This window comes from Rissa tridactyla, chromosome 9 (genome assembly GCF_028500815.1).
Source record: "Rissa tridactyla isolate bRisTri1 chromosome 9, bRisTri1.patW.cur.20221130, whole genome shotgun sequence".
Lineage (NCBI taxonomy): Eukaryota > Metazoa > Chordata > Aves > Charadriiformes > Laridae > Rissa > Rissa tridactyla.
This window is the reverse complement of record NC_071474.1, coordinates 22,071,518-22,096,984: the sequence shown is the minus strand read 5'-3', so window position 1 is coordinate 22,096,984 and position 25,467 is coordinate 22,071,518. Positions and strand designations below refer to the sequence as shown.

The window sequence follows — 25,467 nt, the reverse complement described above, 5'->3', positions numbered from 1 at the left end:
CCACGAGCGGAGTATGAAACGCTGGTCCATCGCACCATGCTGGGTGCTCCTTCCTTCCCACCCTTCGGGCTGGCCACAGGGAACTTACGGAGCCCAAGGATTATGGCCGCAGATCGGGAAGGATGTGGTCAAGAGAAGCACAGCGATCTTGGATGAATCGTCTGTCCTCTGTGCTGGGAGACGGAAACACAGACTGAAGGGGAAATCCACTGGCGCTGAATGGTGATGCCATCACGGAGGAGTTTGGGTTTCATGTGCAAATGAAGGCAGAAGGGCTGCACCCCTTCAGAAATGAAGGGGAATGAAGGTAGAAGCGGCTTCACCCCCTCCCACAGTGAACCCGGTCGGCGGCAGGGCAGCGTGCTGCCGTGGCCACAGGCCCCAGACACAACCAAACTCCTCCTCTGCAATTCAGCTTTGCGAGCGCTTGCGCTCTCGGTTATCACTCACCGTCGACCGAGGCGCGTGGAAACGTGGTCGTAGCCCTGCCCCAGGCTGCAGGGTCACAGAACCACACAGAATCACGGAATGGTTGGGGTGGGAAAGGACCTCCGGAGATCATCTAGTCCAACCCAGTCCAAGTCATCAGGAAGGAGAGCTGGTGACAGGGACAAGCCCTGTGGTTGGCACTGGGACCGGAGGCTTCCCAAGCCCGACCCAGCCACCTGAAGGCTACACTTGACAATACCGATGGATAATTCACAGTGAACCCTCACACTTTATCTACACATTTCACCTGACGTCATTTCATACTATCTCATGTCATTTGATCCACCTTCTCAACCCAAACTTCAATATGCGGTTACCAAAAAAAAAAAGCAACAGTCCTCACACAGAAGAGCCTAGAAGCTAGAGTTCAAAGCATAAAAAGCAGCAGGTCAATATTAAGTCACACCCTGGCAATTAGGGGGAGAAATAAAGACAGTTAACTCGGACCCACACGAAGCTTTATGCATTCAAAAACACCAATAGTGTTTTATTCAGGAAAAACAAACAGCCTCAACTTGGAGTGAGGTTAACATTCACAAGAGATGACATCTGCCATGATTACGCGAGCCAGAAACACCTTTTGCCCCAGCAGCACGGGAGGGTGTGCACAATCCTCATAGAGGCAATGAGACCCCCCAGCTCCTCCCAAAGGCTGCACAACCATCCCACCGACCTGCCCTAAGCTTCTGCTGGGGTTGAGTTGATCCTTGGTTCTCCTTTAAATTAGTTTATTATTTTCTGGTTTAGCTTTTTTACCAGTCCATCTCATTTAAACTACACCCTGTAAATTATTTTTTTTTTTGAGCTTTATATTTTTTCCTAGGAGACTTTCTAGACTTCAGCCAGATGGGGCCTCTCTTCTTTCCCTTGGCTCTACTCACCGTGAGGAGAATAAAAGCCTCCTCTGTTCTCTTTGGTCAGGTTTCCAGCTCTTGTAGGATGGTTTATCTGGAAGGAGCATTTAATATTCTTCCATGCTGCAATAGGCACTGTAGACAGAGATGCACATATCTTCGCTGCTGAAGGAGAACTAAAATATAACAAAATGCTCTCTTCCATCCCTCTTTTTAGACCAAGACAGAAGACAGAGCGTGGGCACTCCTCCCGCCCCACTATCCTTGACCTCTCAAGAAGTCTTAGATCTCCAAAGTTCTTAAGTTCTTTCTTTCACAGGACCACAACAGCCAGAAGGGACCCCCTGGCTGTTTCTGGCCCAGCACCCCGACAGCTTGCACCAGTTCATCAGCACCTTCTCCCGCCCAGAGCCAACTGCCTCCAAGGATGGAGATCCCATAGCTGGATCACACAGGGGTCATCGGCCCCCGGGGAACTATTGGATCACCCTCTCAGGCCCTTGCTGAGCAATGCTGAAAGTTTTATCAAACAAATACTAGAGAAGCAGGCAGGGAGAGGACTGCGCCCACTTGGGCCGTCCTTTGGGCCCTGCTAAAGTGTGGCTCTCTCTGGACAGCTTGCTCTCCGCAAAAGGTAGTGCTTGAGGTTGCCCACAGTGAATGCAGAGAGACAGGCACTTAGAAATAAAATTTGTGCTTATAATGACTTTTTTGAGGCCCTTCCTCCTCCATCTTGGTCTTTTCCGTCTCCCGCATGTAGGAAATTCTGCATCTGAGCGGAGCTGAGCCCCTGTGTGCCATGCCAGAAGGGGCACGTGGCAGCGTACCCGTCCGGCGGCTGCTACTGACGGAAAACCAGCCTTCATTGTAAACACACACTTGATGGAACACCTGACCTTCCTTCTCCTGGCAAGCAATTGTCTTGCCCCAAGTATAAATACATTCTTTAGAAATACATAAATGCATAACTTAAAACCTGCTTTGGCACAGGGAGGACTCACAGGGAAAGGAAACCCCGCTGCGGCCCCAGGGAGAGCCGATACACTCACACCGGTTTATCTGGGCACCCTGTTCAAGCCTTGCGTCCCTTGCACAAGGGCGCCGCGGCTCAGCAGCTGCCACTGGGTTTTGAGGCCGTGCCGCTGCTGCAGCACAGGTCTGTAGTGTTTCTCAACACCTTTAATGCTGCAAGGTTTGCTTTCAGGCAAAGCCTAATTCGCAGAAAACATCAGCCTGTGCCCTTGGCTTGACGCGGTGCTGGGTTTTGCCTGGAAACGGGTGTCTGATGGAGGACAGGGCCACCCAACAACAGCTCCTCCTCGCTGATCCCCGCCGCTCCCCGCGCTCCCGTGGGACGGGGCTTATTTCCAGTGGCTTCGGGCCCCGCAGGGCACAGATGGGAGAAGCCTTCCTGAGAAAGCAGCCTTGGCCTCATTTGGACGGGGCGATCGCCGAGGCCGGAAAACAGCTGATGGATTCTGATGTATTTAGCACTCCGGTTAACTGTTGCCTCTATAAAAAAAGCAGTTGCCAGGGCTGGGCACGCCAGCCCAGGGGTTCAGGGGCAGTCCTGCCCCGGGCCAGCCCGGAGCAGTGCTGAGCAGAGCTCGCTCAGGTCGCTCTCATCGTTCTCCTCGGGCTCGGTGCTGGAGTTGGAGGGGTTGCTGCTGGGCAAGCTGTGGCCAGAGCCTGTCCTCAGAGAGCCTTGTCCCTTTGGGTCCGTGCACAGCACCGATGCATCCTGCCGGCAGATGCTGCCCGCGCGGGAGGGAGTTCTCAGGCAGTTTGTCTGGCAGTAATTGCTCTGGCTGAAAAACTGCCCTAGCAGAGATTTCTGGAGGATCGTTCTCTGGCTTTCACAAGTCCTCTGCTTTGTGCTCAGCTGGGTGTAATGCAAATCCAACTGCAGGACCACGTCCGTCTGGAAGGGGAGAGCAAAGGACACACGGTGAATCGGAGACTAAGACTTGAAGCAGAGCCTTTCTGCTGTTGCCGCTGTCAGCAAAAATGAGAGAGTTGGCCGGTTGTTGTGCAGGCTCACAGCCCCATGCTGTGGCGTGATGGAGCAGTGCTACTGCCAGAGAAAACGAGCTGTTGCATACACTCATGCCGTTTTGGGGGCCTGAGCTGTAGTTTCTGGATTTCAGGACTTCTCCCGAAATGAGGCCACCTCACTTGAGACCTCACCACTGTCACCGAGAGCGTCACCCCCAGGGTACAGGTGCAGGGGAGCAGGAGGGACTGCACCCAGGCAAGCTGCACCTACGCGAGGAAGCCACGACATCTGTCCTGGCCATGGCACAGGATGGCTGCAGATACGAGAGGAATGCACGCAAGGGGAGGGATACAAACCACTTAAATAAAACACACATTGCCCAGTAAAAGCCAACAGTTTTAAACAGCAGCGCTCCACAGGGGTCCATTCGCAGTCTAGCACTATTTTAGATTTTTATAAAAGATGGTGAAGAAATCAGAAAATAACCATATTTACGGCAGCCAAATCCCTGAACGTGAACCCCTAGCGTGGGGCTGTGCCTGAGACGCCTGGCTGTACAAAGAAGGGAGATGTATAATGGAGCAAGAGGAAGATTTTGGCGGGCAATGTAGAGTTCAGGCCTCGCATCTGCACTTAAAAGCAATGCTGAACACTTGGGAAGGGTTCAGAAAAGAGATCCAGGAACAATCAAGGACTGAAAGAGCTGCCATATGCCGAGGCACGTCACGCACTCAGCAGTCGGAGCTCCTTGTAGGCAGATCCAGGCAGCAGCTTGAGGGCCATGCTCGGTGGGAGCTGCAAGGAGCAGAGCAGATAAGCAGCCGCCAAAATCCACTGGCTGGGTGTTAGAGGGTGGTGGGGGGGGTGGGAATCAAACAAGGAACACAGTGCACACTCCTCCCTGGGGAGGGATAATCTGCTGGAGGAGACAAGCCAGGGGACTAGCAATTTTGCCTCTCTAGTGGTCTTTAAATAGTTCAAGAATCTTCTGAAGCGTGCCAAGCTTGGATCAGGCTCGGTGCTGTCACCCTGATGGCAGGGGGTAAAGCCTCCTGCTGCTCGAGTCCTGGCCAGCCTGTGAGCCCACTGCCTTGTGAGACACCCCTCATCTGAATTACTTGGGCGAGTGTTCTCCGCTAGGCTGACACAGGCAGAGAACAGCCTCCCTGGCCTGGTGGCGTGGAAGGACAGAGCGAACCAGGAGAGAGGCATTTGCTTTCATGCCTTCAAGATCAACATGTTCCTCTAACAGCAACCTGACACAGGAGTGCCGGGCATCGTCTGCACGGAGACACGAGACGCACAGAGGGGCACAGCCAGCCCGAGCCAGCGGGGATGGGGAGCAGCAGTTACGGGAGGCTGCAGGAGAACGGCGGAGATCTGCACCTGGCAGCTCCCTACCTGAATTTTCTGCAGTCCACAGAGCTGGAAGACACAGTCCAGCTCCTCCCGCTTGTACACCGAGGCGAACAGAGACTCCACTTGGTCCGGGCAGCTCTCTTTCAGGACGGCCACATCGACCTTCTCCTGGGTCAGGAAAACAAGAGGAAATGCAAGGAAATTTCATCATCGACCCGGACACAGACATGTGCCTGCCCATCAGACGTGCTGCTTCTCTGCACACAGCACGGCCAGGGCTGGCCTCTGCCCTGGACACTTTGGCTGGTGGAAACACCCTACTACAGAGCACAAGTAACGGAAATACAGAGATTTTACCCACCCGCCTTGTGCGTATCAACGGGAAGACCATGCTAAACAACCCCTGAGGGCATCTGCCAGGAAAAGTGTAGTATAATGGGGTTTCCAGCAGAGCAGACAGCAGCAACAGCCGGTATCACAACCACCTGTAGCCTAAGAGCTGTGTCAAGGAGGGAGTGAGTTTTCCAAGGGCATAGCTGGAAGAAGCTCCGAGTTGCGCCAGGTGCCAAGTTAGCCCCCTGCCACCTACAAAACTGTCAATTCTTGCTGAATTACTCAAACTTATCCAAAACAGCCCCGTCTCTATGAGATCCTCTTCACTAATGATGGTACCTTGGTGCGACTAATAGCACCAGAAGGGAATAAGGGCTGTATGAAACGGCATCTCGCTTTGGATTTGAGCCCTCTAGGATGGGTGACAGCCTCTTCCACAAGAAGGCACTTCCCACTGTCACCTGGCTCCAGCAGCTCCCACGGCCCGATCCTGCCACCTTGGCTTGGCCAACGCTGGGATCATAGAGTCATAAGGATGGAAGGGACCTCTAGAGATCATCTAGTCCAACCCCCAATGTGTCAGCCTGGCTTTGGCCGTGGGAGCTGAGCAGCCTGGGCAGGCTCAGCGCGGCCACACGAAAAGCCAGTGCCAGGTGAGGAGGGTCCGACCCTTGAAAACTTCTTCACTGTTGGCAGAAGTTGCGCTGGGCCATGTTCATGAAGGAGGCTTGTTGGGACACTGCAGGGAGGCAGAGGTTAGAGGAGCTCTTGCCAGCCTGCACAGACCTTCCCCAAACTGCTGCCTGCAAGTGGCCAAAGCAATTTGTTTCTGGCCAGCAGAATATTAGGGGTAGAAGCTAAAACGTTTCCCAAATGCTGGCTGGGATCTGCAGGCGTCAGGGTGACCCCCGCTGGCAAGGCTGGCAGAACAGGAGTAAATACGGCTGCTGATCCAGCAGGTCCACCGGAGGCAGGCTGAAGAAATACCATTTATCTCTGTGCAGAGCAAAGCCAAATCCCATCTCTGCGCTTGGCAACTCATGACTGGAAAAGATAAACTGGAGGGAAGAGCAGAGCAGCGAATGGAGCTGGCAGACAGGGAGATGGGGTGTGCCAGCAAAGGGAGGACACAGCTCACAGGGGGATGGAGCCGCTCTTCTCCTCGCGGAGTCTTGTCCTGCTTCCCTCCACCAGCCTGGGCTGTGCAGAAGCAGAAGGCTGCAGTGCAGGTGACACCGCTCTCTCCTGCTGGCTCCTTCCCTGGCTCATTGCATCGGGTACCTGCTCCCAGCTGCCCTGACGCCATCACTGCTGCACCTGCCAGGTGGGACTAAACCCGGAGATCAGAGAGACACAAAGCAGGTCAGCCTGGACGCCGCTAACACAGGGCTTCGGCAGGAGGACTGCAAAAAGGAGCGGAGCGGCCCTACCCCCGGCACATGCATAAGGTAGGACAGGACGCACACGCCACCAGCCCTGCCCAGGGTGATCCTACCCTGCCAGCCTCCTCCGATGGGAAAATCAGCAGCTTTCCGAGTCACAGATGGCAAAGACGGCTTTCAATAGCCTTTATGGACTCCTATGAAGGTGTCAAAATTATTTTTGAACCCTGCTAGACTTGCAATACCCATGACATCCTAATCACTAGGAGGAAAACGGTCCATGGCCAGAAGTCCTCCTCATAGTCACCCCACCACTAGTCTCCTCTCTCCCCCATATCCGTGATCCCATATTGCTCTCCTCCAGCCGCCTCATTGCTGTTGCCACATGTGTCTTTTGACTTCTGCAGCCCTCCTTCCCGTGGCGCATCCCCACTCTGCCACCTCTCCAGGAGCGGCTCCTCGGGGGATCCATCGGCCTGTCGGAGCTGGGGTTGGGCCACATTCCCTTGTGTCTCCTTGCAGGCATAGATGTGCTCCGGACCAGATGTCCCCCAAGTGCCTGCTTTCGCAATTGTGTCAGCAGCCTTTGCAGACACCGTGACTCTTCAGCGACTAACATCACAGCTGGTGTCCTGGTTTGAGGTAAAACAGAACCAATTTTCTTTTTGCTAATTTTATTTTTCAGCTAAGCCTCTTATAACTAACTGAACTCTGTGCAATCAACGGCATGTTTTCCCCGTGGTAGCGGCTCCCAGAGTGGTAAGACCTGATTGTTTATAGTTAATGCCAAGGAATGGGATGAAGAGAGGCTCCTGCTTATCCTTACTGCGATAACAACCCAGGTCAGCTAATTTCATTATTTGCCCCGTTGGAGGGTCGGAAGCAGAGACGGGTCGCATCTGCAGGGAGGAGCAGACAGGACAGGTGACCCCAAACTGACCAAGAGGGTGTTCCATCCCATCTGCACCACCCTCAGTAGAAAAGCTGTGGGATCCCAAGGTCAAGCTTTCTTCAATGGACAGCATCTGAGGAGAACTCCGTTCATCTGCCTTTGACGCCGATCAGAGCATTCCTGAATCCAGCTCTGGAATCCAGTTCCCATCCATTGCTGAGTCCAATCTGGGACTTTCCCACTGCCAGCTGGTGACATCACTGTCATCCTGGGAGCTTGATACGGTTTTGTATATATTGTATGTATTTCCTTACTTTCTTTTTATTATTTTATTAATATTTTCATTAGTTTAGTTTCTTTTTTTAAACTTATAAGTCTCCTTTCTCTCTCATCCTTCTCTCCCTGGAGGGAGATGCTCTCCCTTCTCTGAAGGGGGAGAAGTAAAGAGAGCATCTGCCGTTGGGTTCAGTGGCCGGTCCAGCCCAAACCACAGCAGTTGGGTTTTTGCTGGCAGGGCAGGGATGCTCGCATCTGGATCCCTCCCAAACCTCTCTCTGTTGCTCTGTACTTTTGAGCCCCTTGAGGTTGGGCCGCACTTTTTTTCAGCCTGAGAAATACCCGGCGCGCTACAGACATAACTAGCACAAATATAAGATTGTTCCATCACAAGTTAAACCACAGCTCACAAAAAAGCCAAGGAGCATCAGGAAGCGTGGATGGGGTGAACCACGCAGCCTCCCTGCCTGGGAAGAAGCCGGTCCCAGGCACTGAACATCCAAACCGACATGCTGCTTTCCTCCAGCACAGACCTGGGACCATCCCAAAGCAAAGGAGCAAATGCTCCACACCGTGGGGAAATACCTGAAGTGCCTCCAGCAGCCACATGGGAAGGATCTCCCAGCAGCTCCAGAGATTAATTAACTGACTGTGTTATTAAAGGATTTTTGGATTCGACAGCCAGCCATGTGCCGCCAACCTGCTTCTGCAGGCAGGGTTGAGCCCGTGTCCTATTCCTGAGGCTCAGGCCCTCACCCCTGGGATACGGACCAGAAGGGACCAAAGGCATCACATGGCCCAAACAACACAGCTTTGGTGACACAGGTCACGCCTGACAGAAGGACGTCCAGAAGCTACACGGGATCCACATGGGTGAGGATTCTGTGACACCCTTAGGCAAAACCCCTCCCAGACATTCACTCTTTTTGCCATGAAAATATCATATTCGCTCTGGGTCTTCCTTACTGCAATTCAAACCATGATTTCCTTTCATGTTGGAAACAAATATTTATATATTTGAAGGCCCCCTATCCACCAATTTTTGCACTTTTTTTTGCCTAAACCACAATTTTCTTGCTCTTTCCTTTTATTACTCTGGACACGCTTTAGTTGGCGCGTTTTTTTCCACAGACCCCAAACTGGACCCAGTGCCCCAGCCTCAGCAACAGCGAGGAGAGCCAGAGAGGATCCCCCACACATCTTGGAGCTCTCGTTTACCACCTTGGCACGCTTTTCTGCTCTGCTTTTGTTGCACCAGCTGTTGTGGTGAACTGGTACCCCCCGTCGTTTCCCACCCCGTGCCGACATGACTGCTTATTCCTGCCCACATGCAGGAACCTGCATCTGCTGAATAACAACCTGGGCCTCAGATTGCATCTCCCGTTTATCCAAACCCTTCCAAAACCTAACCCTGCCTTTTAGCACCTTGAAGAGATGCCCAGTGTTATGGCATCCGTGGATGTAATAAGCACATGCTATGGCGCATCACTGAGGTCATTAGTGAAAACAGAAAACAATCCCACAGCCCTGGTTTTCCAAAAGAAACAACATACTCAATCACCTGCAGAGTAGCAAAGTTTCCTCCTAGTTTTAAATGGGATTTTCTGTGTTTCAGTTTGTGCCCATGGCCTCTGGTCCTGGCACTGGACACCCCCGAGAAGAGCCTGGTCCTCTTTGCACCCTCCCTGCAGGTGTTTATATAGACTGATGAGATCCTCCTGAGCCTTCTCCTCCCCAGGCTGAACAGTCCCCGCTCTCAGCCTCTTCTCATAGGAGAGATGCTTCAGCCCCTTTGTCATCTTCGTGGCCCCTCCAGTATGTCCATGTCGCTCATGTACTAGACACAGCTCTCCAGGTGTGGCCTCACCAGTGCAGAGTAGAGGGCGTGGATCACCTCCCTCCACCTGCTGGCCACGCTTCAGGATCCATTTGTTGCCTTTCCTGCGCGGGCACATCGCTGGCTCGTGGCCAGCCTGGTGTCTACCAGGCCCCCAGGGCCTTTTCTGCCAAGTTCATTTCCAGCCTGTTGACCCTCAGCTGTGCCTGTACACGGGCTTATTTCTTCTCAGATGCAAGACTTGGCACTTCCCCTTGTTGAACTTCATCAGATTCCTGTTGGGCCATTTCTCCAGCCCGTCCATGTCCCTCTGGATGTCAGCACAACCCTCTGGTGCATCATCCGCTCCTCCCAGTTTTGTGTGAGCCGCAAACTTGCTGCGGGTATGCTCTGCTCCATCATCCAGAACATTAATGAAGATGTAAACCACTATTGGCCCCAGTACTGACATCTGGCTCTAGCTGGACTTCATGACATTGATCGCAACCTTTTGAGCCTGGCAGTTGAGCCGGTTCTCGGTCCCCTTCACCATCTACTTATCTAGTCTGTTATCTCAGCAGCTTGTCTGTGAGGGTGTCACAGGAGAGAGTGCCAAAAGCCTCGCTAAATCAAGATAAACAGTATCACCTGCCCTCCCTTCATCCACCGAGCTAGTCGTTTCGATGCAGAAGGCTCTCAGGTTACCAGGCATGGCTTCCCTTTGTCATCTACGCTGATTGCTGCCAGCCATCTTCTCGTCCTCGCTGTGTTCAGAAATGGCTTCAGGGATTATTGGCTCCATCACCTTCCCAGGGATCCAGGTGAGGTTGCCCAGCCTGTAGCTCCCCAGATCTTCACTCCTGCCCTTCCGGAAGGCAGGAGTGATGGTGGCTTTCTTCCAGGCCTCAGGAAGATCACCATGAGTTGATGGAGAATGGCCTCACAGTCTCATCGCCAGCTCCATCAGCTCTTGTGGGTGCATCCCATCAGGTCACAGGGACTTGTGTACATCCAGTTTGTTTAAGTGCTCCTTGACCTGGTCCTCCTCCACCAGGTGTAAGTCTTCCTTGCTCCAGACCTTCCCCTGGTCTCAGGGGCCTGTGAGCCCTGAGGGCCAGTCTGACCAGTAAAGACTGAGGTGAAGAAGGCATCAAGTACCTTGGCCTTTTCCATGTCCTGTGTCACCAGGGTCCCTGCCCCATTTAGCAGTGGGTCCTGTGTTTTCTCTTGCCTTCCCTTTGCTGCTGGCATACTTGTAGAAGCCCTCCTTGTTCCCACCAGATTCAGTTCCAGATGGGCTTTGGCTTTCCTGTCCTCATGCTTAAGTGCTTGAACCACGTCTCTATAGTCCTCCTATGTCACCTGTCCTAGCTTCCACCTCTTGCGCACCTCCTTTTCTTGTGTCAGCTCAGTTAGGAGCCCCCAGCATGTCCATGCAGGCCTCCTGCTGCCTTTGCTTGAGCCCCGGTTCACCAGGATCCTTGAAAATCCATCGGGTCTCCTGGACCTCTTGTATCTGCAGGGCTGCGTCCCACAGGAACACAGCTCTCCAGCCTCATGACCTTCAAGACATTCACCTGGGTAAGAAGCAACCTAATCGCAAGGGATCAATTAAAGCCCTGACACGTGAGATTCAAGGCTCCTCGGCTGAGAGCAACTCGTTATCCACAAATATCTGCACTCTGCTAAATTCCCAGCCTCGATAGTCTCCTGTGCCAATGACTTCCAGAATCCAATTACAGCACATGCAGGCAAGTATTTCCTTCCATTAGTCTCCTTTATAATTTCTGGCTATGTAGGAGCCAGGAAATGGAGAAAAGGGTCTTCTAAATTAATTTTTTAGCCCATCTATAATTATTATAAACATTTCCTTCTGTGGAATGTATTTTTTAATTAAGATGATGCCCAGGAACTGGCAAGAGTTTTGGCTGGCCCAGTTTCAGATATTCTAAATAAATTGGGGAAAAAGGGTGACTGGAGAGGCCATTAGGATCAAACAGCTCCAGATCTAGTGACTTGAAAACAAGGAGAACCAACATAAAAGTTTAAAAGAAGTAAGCGTTTAAACAGTACAGAGCAAAAACCGGGAGCATCTTGGCTCTCAGCATCATCCCTTTCTATATGTGTCCTCTCTCTCTGAAGGCAGCGCTTGTCAAGTGAAAACACAAGCCAGGATGGGGGAGACCACTACCACTGGACACTTAAAGAAAATGGATCAATGCCAGAAAATGCCACTGTAATTACCTCTGGCAAGCCCCGCAGCAAGCCTAACTCTCTGGTTAAGTCATTTTTATAGGCAGAATATAGCAAATGCTGGGAAACTACCCTTTCCTCAAGCAGATCGCTCCTTGCGTTCGTTCCCCAGGGCTTACAACGGGCACCTCACATCAAGCCTGGTTTTGTTGGGCTTCAACCTGCAGCTCTGGCACCTCAGCAACGCAAGAGTGGCTCAGACGGTCCCCCAGCTCCCCTCAGCACCCCCAAGAAGGGCTGGCACGGTAAGGACGCAGCCGGCTCACCCCGATCCTGAAAGGAGCCCTCCTGCAGACACCCCTGCATCTCGCAGTGGTCCCACGGGCGAGCGCGGGGGGCCTCGCTGCAGATGTCTAACCTGGGGCAGGTGAATTACAGTCGGGTGTAAGGATGTGCTGCCACATCAGCAGACACCACTGGAGGTCAGTGTGAGCTAGCACCGCTGTGGAGCAGGACAGGGACGGGCATCCTTCCGCCCTGCCTCTACTGGGTTCCCTTTCTGGTCTCCCTAATCCCTCTTGAGACAGCTCCGGGTGCAGGAGCGAGTGGCTGGGTCCCCCCTTCCCCGCAATCACTGATGTGGGGTGGATGCACACAAATGCGCGCAGACACACACACACAATTTTCATGCGTGGTTAAGGGAGCTCATGAGGGGAAATGATGCTCTGGCTTGGCAACGGGCAGGATCAGGCTCCAAACCTCCCGCCGGACGCACCACTCTGCATCAGTCACCACCACGGACTTAGGGGCAGCGCCCCTCCACGAGCAACAACGGCTGAAAAATCCACTGCAGGCATGCTACGCGTCAGCAAAAGGACTACAGAAAATGAGGAAGATGGTTAGTGAAAAGGATCATCAAGTTAAGTCCTTAGAGGCGGCATGGAGACCACCAGAAAAGACCACGCTGGGTACGTGGTCTGTTAGGAAAGGTGGGAGAAAGGGTGCAAGGAAGCTGGTACAGCTCAACTGGGAAGAAGTACAGGAGGATATATTGCTGCATGAAGATTTATTAGCACAGCGGGCTAAGAAGGCATCATTCAAAAAGCCAGATCTGCTTCCAAACACAGAAAACAGAAAGGCTCTTCATCTCAGTCAGATTAAACGCAATGATTTAATCAGGCAGGCCAGAAATTGGTCTGAGGAGTAACTGGTTAAAGGCATCAAAACTGGCACCAAATCTATTTTGCCATGCATCAGGAGCAAGGCAGGCAGTCTGCGGGGCACCGACGCGTGGAAGGAATGCTCAAAGAGGTGCTTGCAGAGAGGATTATTTGCATTAGAGTTAGCAGAGATCCTCTTCCATATGGGTTCAGCCTTTTCCAGCCCTCGGGCTCACCATAACACCCCCCCCTCTGCCCCAGGGAAAGGAGCCCGGTGGGAACTGAGGGGAAGGGGAGCAGCATCTCTGCTGGAGGACTCACGGTGGGCCGGCAGAGCAGGAGATGGGCGTCAGTGACGTGTGCTGGGGGAGGCTGCAGCTTGGCGCACACGTACATCATGTTGGAGAAGAGCCGGTGGAAGCAGAGCTCTGCCTGCGCCCCGCAGGGGAAGGTCACCATTTTGCTCAGTGGCTCTGGAAGGGAAAGCCGAGTGGGGTCAGCACCTGGTGGTCAGAGGGTCTCACCAACACCCCCCTGCAGACTGGTGTCCCTGAGGGGCATGGGGATGCCCAGCCCTCTCCCCCCACCCACCCGGCAGCCCTCCTCGCGCCCTGCATGGCTCACCGTGGCCGCGTCCCCAGTGCTCGGCAGCTGCTCCCAAGGGGCAGATTGGGTCCGTCAGGGACCGAGCTTCCTTCAGAGTGTGTTTGATCTCCATCACCTGCTTCCCAGTGACCAAGGGATCCCGGCCGATGTCTAGGGGAGAGAGTTTGCAGGTACAAGGGTCACTCCAGGTTCCTTATTTACCATCCTCTTTTTTATTTATTCCTTATTTATCATTTCAGACCCGACGTGAACATCTCCATACCACTGCCAGGTTATTAAAAGCTTGCACGGGTCATGGCCTGCAATTTGTTTTTTCGGGAGGGGGATCAGAGGTGCTGATCCTCACTCTCACCCTTGCTGGGATGGCTGGGCTGGGGTGGCCACTCGGTTTCCGCTGATATTTCTTCTCACCCCCGCTACTGAAGTAAGCGGTCTCTAGCTTGGGTTCAAAGTACTCCTTTACCTTCTAACACATCCTCCAGCATGTGTGTAACCTTCTTCTCCTGCAGAATGTGTTTCTTCAGATATTTCATGAAGATTCCAGAGCTGAACTCCCCGTCCTGCAACTCATAGGCTTCTGCATCTTCGCTCCTGCAAGAATAAGGACCCGTCCTCACATTTCTGCCACAGGCATGAAGCCCTGGGGGTGAGTCAGGGCTTGCCGACTCCATCTAGACTCCGTTGGCTGAGTTTGAGTTCACTCCTCACACAATGGAGCAAAGTGCTTGGTTTTGGCACGGGAGAGGGTGGAAAGGGCATGGACAGGAAAAGCAGTGGAGGGGGACAGAAGAGGACAGCACAGCCTCTTTTGCCAGCCTGGGTGTGTGACAGCAGTTGAAAAGCCAGAGGAACTGGCACTGGAGCTGTAAGTAATGCTCATCCTCATCTTAGGAGGCTTCAGGTGACAAGCTCATGGCACATACACCTTGGGAATCAAGCTCAGGCACGGAAGGACAGATTACAGGAGCTGATGCCACCTTCACACATAACTTGTAACTGATGCACAGGCTGCCACTAGCGGTGTCAGGAGGAAGAAAAGAAGCATCTGAATGGGAAACACTTAGAGATGGAGGGTGAGAACCAGAAGAAACATGAGCAAAGCTCTCTCAAGCCTCCAAAAGCCACAATGCACAAAGGGATGTGAGGAGATATGGCTGCACCAGCACTTGGTCCTGTGTCATGGTGTGGGCCCAGCAAAGTGCACTTACGTGGCATAGCCGTAAACGGTATTGCCCCAGGGCTCCAACGGCTGGACCTGGGAGAGGGCACACTCCGGGTTGTACCTGGAAGAGGAGACAAAGGCACGAGTCAGTGTCAAGGACACCCGTCAGCATGTGTCTGGAGGGGACAGAACCCATGTGCTCCACCAAGTCCATCTCCTATGGATGGCAGTAAGATCAACCCTCATGTCAAATACTTGGGCAGCAACAGAGGCTAAAGCTAGGAGTCCTACAAAGAACCCAACCCCGGGAAAATGAGTAGACAGGGCTAGCTTTGACCTCTCTGCGCTGGTGAGCTGCTCCCTGCCCTGCAAGCGAGCCTGTAGCTGGGGGTGCAACCATGTCTCCTCCCTCCTGAGGCTGGTTTGTCACAAATCCAGGCCGCAGCACAGTGCAGAGCACGTATGGGTTCACTCGGAGGTGTGCACATCGCAGGGCTACGGCTCAACTTGTCCCAGGGGCCTGGGGTGCCCCACGGCTCCCTTCCAGCCCACGCACACACCTTCTGCCCCAGGACACCAAGGCACGCTCCAGCTGATACACCTCCAGATCTCACCGAGAGATGGGATCAGGACAAGCACCCAGGTCTCGAAGCCCAAAACCAGTCCCAGCACCCTGGTCTAGATACAGCTCAACGAGCACAGACCCTGTCACTTTCAAGATCAGGCAGACCTAAGGTGACGGTCCTGCTCTCCACTGAAAAAGATATCATGGTTGCACTTAATGGCCAAGCCTCAGTCTGACTGCAGCCAGACTGAACAGCATGGGGACCGGCTGCCCCCAGTTTACACCAGTGACTTGGAGCTGTTCCCAGTCGCAGAGGGAGAAGAGCCAGGCACAGAGGCGGCGTTACGCGGTGTTACTCGGTTCCAGTACAGTTTTCTGGGGCTGAAGCTGGCACGCGAAGGAGAGCAGAAGGGACGGTTGTATCGCCAGCAGCCAGCACGTCACCTACTGCTGGTGGCGCAGTCTGGAGATGTTTAATTGCAGGATTCATCTGGCTTGTGTAAGTTTTCTAAAGATGATCAGAAGAGAAAATGTGGAAAAGGACATACGCCTCTAAATATGAACACTGAACAGAGAGATTTATCTGCCCCTCAGCTACTCCTAAATGAATGCAGAAATCTGGGATTCCAGGTCCAAGGAGAAATGAGACATGGGACCCCAAAATAAACTGAGGTCCTGTTGTCCCCCTGCTGGGGGTGCTCTGCAGACATGAGTTTATGCAAACCCTTTGTGATGGCACCAGCAGACACCCACAGCTCCAGCAAGGCTGGAGCCGCACATGGCGGAAACGCTGGGCACGGTACCCTGCTGCAGCAGAAGGCAAGCTTCAGCAAGGGCTGGAATTTCCAGGGGCATTTCCAGATGGTGACCGAACACAGGGACAGACCTGGCAGCAGAGAAGGTGGCAGCGCTCCCTCCTGCTTCAGGCCCCCAAAGGTCTCATTTATACAGCACATCTCATGCAACCCCGTTCTGGTCTGCATCCCAGATAGGAGATGGTGTCCTTCTGCCATAAGCAGCACATGCTAGAAACCCTCATAAATCAGGGAATTCCTGGAAGAGGCAATTGCATCCACCTGAAATCAGCACATAAATGTACGAGGCTACACATAGGCTCCGTGTTCCTGGTTCCTCCTCTGCTGAAGCTGAACATCTGCTAGCACTTGGCGAAGGAGGATGTGTTTCTCATCGCCTTGGCATTTCTGATGCTGACACAGGGGGCGAGGAGATATGCCGGGTGAGATCCCTCTTCGCACAGGCACAGCTCCTCCTGCTTCCCACACAGCCGAGTGAACCCTCGACAGACTCGCAGCATCAGTCCAACCACAGGGCATTGGGAAAGGAGGCCCCGTTTTAAGGAGCGGTGTAAACACGCGCAACTATGATATCCAAACTCGATGCTGAGCTGAAATGGTGACTTCTCAAGAAAAATGAGCTCAGGAGAGAGCTTCTGCAGCAAGCCCCGGCAAGCCTGGGGGTAACACCTACTGCACGAAGTGCTGTGCTTGCTGCGGGAGAGGAGGAAAGAAGTGTGAGATCTTGGGTTGGGAAGAGAAAAAAAAAGAGCTGCACAACGTCACAGTAGATCTCACATCGCACCCTTTTCCCAAAGCGCTGTTAAGACTCCACTAAGCATGAAAACTGCTGGTGATGCCAAAAAGGAGACACCAGCTCAAAAGCTATTTTATAGATCATCGCCGTTCGTGTTAGCAATCCCCATGCAGCCTCCACGACCCCACGCTGCCCTCGGACGGGCTACCAGCAGCCCAGAGGCATGCTAGCCCATCTCCACCCGTGCATCCGCAATGACCACATGCTCCTGCTCGGCTGCAAGCCGTCCCCTGCCCGGAATCATGCTGGGAGAGCAGCAAGGTGCTGCCGGCTGTGCTGGGGCTACTTGGCAGCGCAGGGAAGCAACTCATTCTGCTCTCAGTGGCAGCAGGGAGCAGGAGGGAGGAAGGGGACGCTTCGCTACGGGGCATTCAGGGCAGGTATCAAGGGCCAGCAAGGTCCGGTGATGCTGGCAACCCAGAGCCGGGGCAGCAGGATAAGCCCCAGCGCAGCCAGCTCGTAAGCTATTCAAAACGAGCGTTCCTACCTCTGCAGCTAAAAGGCATCAAAGATTTATCACCTTTCTAGGGGCTGGCAGCTCCTTCAGGGCAGCGGTATCAAAATCCCTGTCGTCTTTCTGGTTCTCAGTGCAGGGACCACAGAAGGAAGAGGGAAACTTTTCTGCATTTGCCCTCCAGGTCTTTTCTGACCTGTACATCTGCCTCAGGAGACCAAAATACATGAACTAATGACAGCTTCTACTGTAATAGTCCACCTACCTCTGCTGAAAATGGGCAAGAAGTAATTTTCTGCAGCCTGCAAGCTGCAGGATGGAGATCTGCAGGCCGAGGGAGGATGATGGGCTTTTCACAGACAGAGGGAAAAAGCCGATCCCTGACCTCAGCAGCAGCTGTCCCACCTCACGACATGACCACTTCAGAAGCACTTAAGGCCAGTAAAAACCAAGTAGCGTGGCTTAAAAATTTTCCCCATCATGTTGCACTCTTGTCACTGACATGTTAACAAAAATGCAGCCAGAAGAAGAGAGGTGAGTTAAACAGTCCTAGCCTAAGCACGTGGGGAACACGTACTGTGAAAGCCTGAGATCAGCAGGATGCTGCTACAGCCTGCCAGGGGCGGGCGGTGCAGGGCAGGGGGCTGAAACACAGGAAGACAAACCCCATGCTGAGTTTCAGCCAACAATTTATGCCAGGGCAAAGCCAACCTTCTGCAGGCTTTAGGTGACTTGCCTGTATTTGCCAGGCTGCTTCATCCTGAAAAACCAAGAGAGAGTTGTCCAGCCCCTTCTCTCCAGCAGATCTCAGGCAGCATCTGATGCTCTCTGCACCTAATCCGTGACCAACTGGGCTTCCCAGAAGATCCTGCAAGACCTGGCAGTCCTGCTGATTTTACAACACAGCCCAATAAACTCTGACAGAGGCTTGGGCTCAGCAGCACAACGGGGGACGTGGCCCTGGTAATTCACGGGAACACCCCACGTGGTTGTGTGGAAGCCCACTGCAGAAGCAGGGGCTGAGACTGGCAGCCATTTCCCCCAGCCTCTCAAAACACAACGCTCTGCCCATCCCGGGCAAGGAAGGGGGAAGAGCACCTTACCATTTCCTGCAGGTGTCCAGCAGGATGAGGTTCAGGGCCGTTTGCTGCTGCTGCATCTTCTGGAGGATCCTCTGCACACTGATGCAGTTCTCAGGGGCGTAAGGTTGTGGAGCGTCAACAGGGACCATGTAGTTCCTTCCCAAGTGTTCGTACCCATGACCAGCGTAGTAGAATATAGCTGGAAACAGGGAGAGGAGAGGAGGAGTCACGATGGGAACTTGCAGGTCTGTAACCACTTCCCCACAGCCATGTCCCACGTCCTGTCCTGGAGGGATACTGGTGCAGGGCAGACCTAGACCTGTAGAACCCATGAAACCGGAGCGATGCTGACAACACAGTTTTGACTTTTTCGAGTTCATTTCCTCTGGCAGAGTTGGAAGCAGCCCTGACAGGCTCTCCTGTACTTGTGGTTTCCAGTACCATTTGTCAGGAGACCCCAAAGTCACCGGGTTTACACGTTTCCATAACCATCTGTGCTACAACACCCAGACTGGGCATCTGCCAGGCTGAACACCACCTCTGTTACAAGTTTCAGTTAATCATCAGTTCTTTGCAAGAATGTGACAACAGACATTTTACCATGAAGAAAAACACATTAACAGCCTTTTAAATGAGAATCTCCTCAGCTTTTTCGTTTTAGAGGAGAGACTAGCAATGGATTAGGTGATGAGAAGCACTCTCCAGCTTTCAAAGGTCTGCTTGTATTTACACACTTATAAGCTGGTAAAAAACGAGATAGAGACAGAGCGAGATGAGTTCTCCAGATGTCCAGAACATGTGGACCATGTGCTTCAACAACCTCAGACCAGATACCAACCCCTGGAAGGTGGCAGAGGAGTCAAACTCATCCCGGTGCTGGTGGGAAGTCCAATACTCAACAAGAATTTTGGGTTCAAGTTTTACTCTTAAGCACATGGAACGTAGCAACGGTTTCTGCCTTCACAAGAGATGGCAACACGGGGACATCCAGGTTGGAAAGCCAGCACTGAGGAGCTCGGCACGGCCCAAGCTGGTGCTTCTCTCCGACCCCTGTGTTGGGCGAAGGGCTTTCCTGCTGCACAGGGAGCCCCACGTGGGCAGTAGCTCCCTGAAAGGAAAGTGCAGCGGCTGGCTACCCCTTCCCAGCCCGCTGCAACTGCTCGGGGGATGGCACAGGCCGACTTGGGGAACTGAAATGGGTTAAAAATAGCTCCGCGAGGTGGCACAAACAGTCGCACTACCGCAATTGAGGGACAGTGAAGAATGAGAGGTCAGAAACGGGAATGAAAGGCTAAGAGGCAAAAGCAGGAGAAATTCTTCAGTCGGATTCACTGACAAAGCCCACGCTTCATTGAGTAACCTCTCCGCTGTTTTCCCTCCATTGTTCCTGCCCCCGCAGTTCACAGGACACTTGCTTTGATCTCTGATGCTGCAAGGGATGCAGTGAATGGGGCAGGAGCTGAAGGACTGAAAACATGATCTCATCATGCGGTGGATGGAAAGCATGACCTCATAGTAAAAAAGGCCTCAAGTCACCTTTGGTTTCTAGTCTCAGGGGACAATGGAAAGTTACTCAAATGGCTGTTGTCACAGATGCCCACAAGGTTCGGGTTCCTCTTCTTGTGGATCGCCAGCCAGAGACAGGGGACTCTGATTTGCAGAAGTTTTAAACTTTCATAACTTGCAAGTTAAAGCCACAAAAGCCTCCCCTGAGACTATAAAAGAGTATAAAACAGGAAGCCTTCTGGAAAAATCAGTTGCAGGCACTTCAGGTTTGTCCCCTGAAGTCACAGAGCACTGATGGCTTTCGTCCTCTTCCTGTACGTGAAAGGGAGGTGATGACATCTGTTACCAGGCAGCATCACTGACACTTGGAAAAAAATGAAATGTTGCAGAAAAGCCCACAAAGAATCATTTAATCATTAAATCTTCTAACTTTTGAGGTCTTGTTGTGCACCCTGAATATACCGCCAAGTGCTTCCCGCGCTATATAAACCACAAAGACTCGCCTTCAAATCAAAAAAGACGTGAGTTTCACACCAGCTGAGCAACTTTGCAAACCCCGCCTGGACTTAATCTCTCCTCCTGAACAGGAAAGTCAGCAATTTGCCTAGAGAAGGAAAAGGGTTTTTTACGCAGAGCTAACATTGCGATGCTCTTCCCTCATCTTGTGAGTTAAAACTGCTGATGAGAGACAAACTTCCAACTACCAAATTAAGAAGGGGAAGCTCCAGGCACTGCTTATAAAACAGGAAATGTCAGCATGCAGCTTAATTGAGGCATGACGGCATATTCCTAGTATTTCACTTGAACTTTCTGCTCTCGTTGCATTTCTGTCTTTTTTTTTTGACTTGGGACTTTTTAGGACGCTTGAAATAACATCTGGGGCGCACTCCCCATTTGCCTGAGTGTTGCATAATTAGACTGTTCAGGGGATGTTTTGGGCCTTCAAAAATCCTCTGCAGCTTTCCTAAGAGGAGATCCAGAGGAAAAGCAGCCACATGAGCCACCACCACCATACCGTGAATTAGAGAAGCCTTTGTATCACCTCAAACATGCAACTATACAGCATCCCTGTGCCTGAAAACAAAGCCAGTTTTTGCTCTGGGCTTGAGAAATCTCCAAGAACGTTCAATAATAAGAAAGACGAAGTCCTGCACAGGGGCAGATAACCCCAGGCACCGTTTTGGCTGGGGCTGAGCACCGGTTGAGCAGCAAGCTTAGGGTCATGGTGCACACCATGCTGAAGATGAGCCAGCATTGACTGGGGATGGAGCTACACGAGGAGATGCAGGATCACCAGGGAAGCTGTCACTACCCTCTTTGGCCCCAAGTAGACCCCACTTAGATCCTGTGTCCAGTTTTAGGGACCTCAGTTCAAGAGGAAGGTAGAGAAGCTGGAAAAAATAGAGGCTAACAAGATGTTGGGGCCCAGGGGTTGGGAGCAGAGAGGGAAGGAACTCATCTGGGATCGTCTGGAGATGTGGAGGTGAAGGGAGGCCCAAAACCAGCCTACAGTTCCTGGAGGGGCAGTTACAGAGACAACAAAGCCCAACTCTCCTTGTTGGCGTGGACCATACGACATGGGGCAACAAGTACCAACCCACGCAGGGTCATGTTTGATAGGAGGAAAGACTTCCCTGGAGGGTGGTGCAGCCCTGGGATGGGCAGGTGAAGTGGGGGACTCCATGCCTGGAAGTGTTCAAGATCTGATAAGGAGAGCCACAACCTGATCTTGTGTTGATGACTCCAAAGTCCCTTCCCACCAACCCCTGTAGGAGTGTAAGTCGCAGACGGTGTAAATCACACACACAGTGAGGGCCAGCCATCCAGAGAGCTCCACAATAAGAGAGAGGTCTAGGGAGGTCAGACACGTCTTCTTCAGCTCTTATCAGCATCCTGAAGATAAATGACTCTTGAAGCAACAACAAGCACTGTGCTCAAACACTAACCCACGTGGCTACGTCCTCTCTTCTGGTCTGCACCTGCAGAAAGGTGCATGAATGCCCCAGCACCTCTGCCACTGGAGTTACACTTCAGAAGACAGCCAGCCTCCCTTCTTGGGTGTTACACCAGTCTCCCACTTCAGTCCAGTGACAGTCTTTCACCAGACAGCACTCTCCTCCCAGCTCCCTGCTTCGCTCCGTATATCTCCTGACTTCAGCTGCGGTGGTTGCTACACGGGAGATGGCACCTCCAGGTTCCTCGAGCAAGAAAACCCAGGTGGAAGCACTGGGACGCCTCTGTGCAGGTGCGTGTCTGAGACACCCACGTGGATGGACAGGACTGACTATCACAGGCACCCCTGGGGTCTCTGTAGTTTGCGTTAGGCTGCCTAGGCTGTTCCTGGAGCTGCTGTCTCACCACTGTCCGCCCATGCATGTGAATTATGTGAATCCTAAACCTCTCAGTTGGTTCTAGATGTTTATCCTGGAGCTAGCGCCTTGAAAAACTGATACACAGGGTTTATGAGTTGTTAGCTCCTTCTAAATGTGTATTTTTATTAACAAGAAAAGTAATTTCAAGGAGTTGCACTTCACCTGGTCCTTTTAATTTTATGTAAGGCAAACAGCTGAAGCAATGCTGGCAGATGCATCACAGCGAGAGGCAGCACGCTTCAGATGGAGAAACCCCGGGGCAATCAGCAGGTGGACTGACCCAATGCCCCACCATTAAGTCTGGATGCCACCAATTACAGCAAGAGTCCTCAGCTCAATCATGCTGCTGGGCCCAGCCCGCGCCGGGGTTCACTGCCTCCAAATAATAGCAGAGCACTCAGCCTAGAAAGCTGTAAAGAAAACCACCATCCGGAGCAGGCTATGCCTCGCGAACACTTGAGGCTTATCAAGGTTCAGTAACTCAGCTGTTAATTTTTTCCCTGCCAGTGCACAAAATCAATTTTGCCAGGAAGGATCAGTGGCCACAAATGCAGAAAAGCACTAGAAGTTTAAATAAGGTATGACCGCATGAAAGGTTTGCTGTTTCCAAATCTTTTTTTCTCTCCAATGCTTGTGAAAACAAGGGAAGAGCCGTGGACAAAATGCCGTTTGGCCCTCACGCGCGATGGATAGAGGGTAGGAATGGCAGCACCATGGGAAAAACACAGCAGCCCCCCAGGGGTGACTCTGGCCTGGGAGAAGAGGTAAAGCCTGAGATGCAAGGGGATTTCAGAGAGCAACCACAAAAGGAAGATGCAAGTGAAGTCATAGAAATATGCTGTTGCCAGAAGACATGCTCGGCTGGAGTGGTGACAACTGTGTACTGCCCTTCCCCGCCAGCTCAGCCTCCCCGGCTGAGTCAGTGCTTCCCAGAATGAGGTGGCTTTGCAGCATTTCCCTTGTGGCGTGTCCCTATCCATTGCACAACCTCCAAATCTCACTCTGAGCGCTGCTGAAATTAGCCTGTGTTGACTTTCGCTGCCTGGGTGCCCGGTACGCCACGCAGCTGGGAGGGTGGTGAAGATAAGCCTCATGCTAACGTTTGGAAGCAAAAAAACCAACCATCTGCGAGGTGTTTTTAGGGTATCCCTCAGGCTGGGAGAACCTCAGAAACCCCAAAGAAGCTCCTTTCACCACCAAATCTGAACACCTGCTTTAAGACCCACAAGATCTGCTGGTTGGTTTTGTGTTTGAGGAATGCTTTCTGCTGAGGACAGCGTGCAATAAGCTCAAAGCCCAACCTCAAAACCATCTGCAGCTGGGAATGCACTTCTCCAAAAAGGCTGTCAGAGGCTCAAATCAGACCACCAGGAAAGAGAAACACAGAAATTGTGGCCAGCTGTAGCAGTTGCTGCTCAAAAGGAGCTCTTCTCCTCACAAAGGAGTGAGGGGGGACGATTGACAGTCAATCTCCTCAATTTTTCATCTAAGGAAAAATCAAAAGACCCTCTCCCGTTTGCCATCAGAAGCACTGGGTCCCCAAAACCTCAGCATGAGACAATGCTGTTGGAGTTGGAAGTGAGCCACATGATGGAGAAACACTTACTTTGCCTGCTTGTAACCTGGCCAAAACTGAACGGCATTTACCTGGGGGCTTCTGCCAAGCCTGGCACTGCTGCAGACACGCTGCCGCAGACTGTGCCAGGGGGCTCCTCTACCCCCCCTAAAGGACAGTTTGATTTTTTCTCTTTTAATTCAACAGCTGTTCGTAAAATTGCCAAATCCCTGCTCCTCCCTGGCATCAGCCGCTGCTACCCGCCCATCAGTTACCTTACCTTACTGGCTTAGCCTTACCATAGACTCCCTTCCCCAGGAGCTGCAGGAACCGACTGACCGCTGTCGCCATCTCAGCCTTGTTCAGGTCCAGAAGGGAGACAACCTGGAAGCCCAGCTGCTCCAGAAGAAGACTCAGCTCAAACACATCCGTGACGGGAGCCATCAAGTTGGGATGATGCTGGTAGTGGTTGTTGCCCACTAAAAGTGCTATCTTGCCTGTAGCTAACAGAAACACCAAGCGACAAAGCTGTAAATGCTCAGGAGGAGGCAAGGTCTCGCCTCCTTTGGTTGAGTGAGGATTAGGGAAATCTTTTCTTACTTCTAGGCAGGAAGGATAGAGGCTATGCTGCTACAAGCCTGAAGTGCCCTCCAGAAAGCCCTCGGCTTTCTGAACACTTAGACAAAATACACAAACCATCATTTTAAAAGTAAGACTTGAGAAGTTTTCGCCTGACAACCAAAATCCCAGGAGTGCAGGGGGATCTGTGCTACCAAGGTTATTTGGCACCTGCCCTACGGTGACCACAGGTCTTGTGTGCAGTGGAGCCTGGGAGGGGGATGATGCACTGAGCCAGGCTAAGAGGTCCTTTCCCCCACGGGGCTGAAGGAGAAAAATCCTGGGGTCCTGCTTTCAGTTTATCCCCACCTCCCACTGCAGGAAAACCAGATTTATGGCACTCGGGAATGGTGGAGGAGCTTTGGCCTGCTCCGAGGAGGTATTTCAAGGAAAGGAAAAGGTGTCATGTGAACAACATTTTTAAACTCGTTTGGTGCAAGGCTGGGTTACTCATTAGAAATAATCTTACTCCACTTCCTGAGACCGATCAGGGCTTGGCAGGGGGCAGGACTCATCCCGTGCCTTGCAGCCCTGATCCCAAAAGCACAGAGCCCATGACAATGTTGGCATAAAGGCTTGAAGCAATCTCTGCAGGAAAGGCACCCACTCCTGCGCCCTGTCCCCCCCCATCCACCCTGGAGCCTGGCTTTTAATTAAGGAAATAATTGCTCAGGAAGAAAAGATGACACTACTCACCAAAAAACTTTTCAGAGCGACAAGTACCTGGAAAAGAAAGAGGGAAATGATAAGCCTGTGCCCAGTGCCAGCTCCCCTCTTGGGGCTGACACCTGCTCCAACGTACCCCAGCAATGCAAAGCTGCACCGAACCCCGCACAAGCGATGCTCCTCGGGCAAGTTCTTCATAGCCTGATTGCTAACCCTAAAGACACTGGTCTGGCGATTTGGGGAGGATTTATGAAATCCTGAGCAGCTGGGAAGCCAAGCTTGGAGCCAACTCACCTGCTCCCTCACTGTGGCAAAAGCAAAGGAAACACAATGACTCAAGATCAACATAAGCTTCAAAACAGAGAGCTTCTGCCCACGAGCGGTCAGCGCAGAGGAAGCCGACTGTTTGCTTTTGATTGCGGTAATATTCCCAGAGCCTTCACCACCCTGCTTTGCCTTTCCCTGCCTTTCAGCAGTTCCGTCTCAGAAGAGCCACCCCAAACGTGACTCACCTCCACAA

General features: G+C 52.4%; 1 protein-coding gene across 4 annotated transcripts in view; it reads right to left on the bottom strand.

The window, feature by feature from the left end:
• Positions 1-947: 947 nt before the first annotated feature.
• The window catches only part of LOC128915147 (mucosa-associated lymphoid tissue lymphoma translocation protein 1-like), a 30,158-nt gene continuing 5,638 nt past the window's right edge, over positions 948-25,467 (bottom strand). For 3 of the 4 annotated variants that reach the window (XM_054215070.1, XM_054215071.1, XM_054215072.1), the window contains 9 exons: positions 24,978-25,004; positions 23,963-24,166; positions 18,252-18,429; positions 14,565-14,639; positions 13,820-13,947; positions 13,375-13,506; positions 13,072-13,223; positions 4,741-4,866; positions 948-3,264 (listed from right to left, as the gene is read on the bottom strand). In XM_054215070.1, the coding sequence (XP_054071045.1) occupies positions 2,902-3,264; positions 4,741-4,866; positions 13,072-13,223; positions 13,375-13,506; positions 13,820-13,947; positions 14,565-14,639; positions 18,252-18,429; positions 23,963-24,166; positions 24,978-25,004 (1,385 nt within the window). In that variant the 3' untranslated portion in view covers positions 948-2,901. Of the gene's footprint in view, positions 3,265-4,740; positions 4,867-12,986; positions 13,224-13,374; positions 13,507-13,819; positions 13,948-14,564; positions 14,640-18,251; positions 18,430-23,962; positions 24,167-24,977; positions 25,005-25,467 lie in introns of all 4 variants that reach the window. The other variant, XM_054215074.1, reaches the window with a different exon arrangement.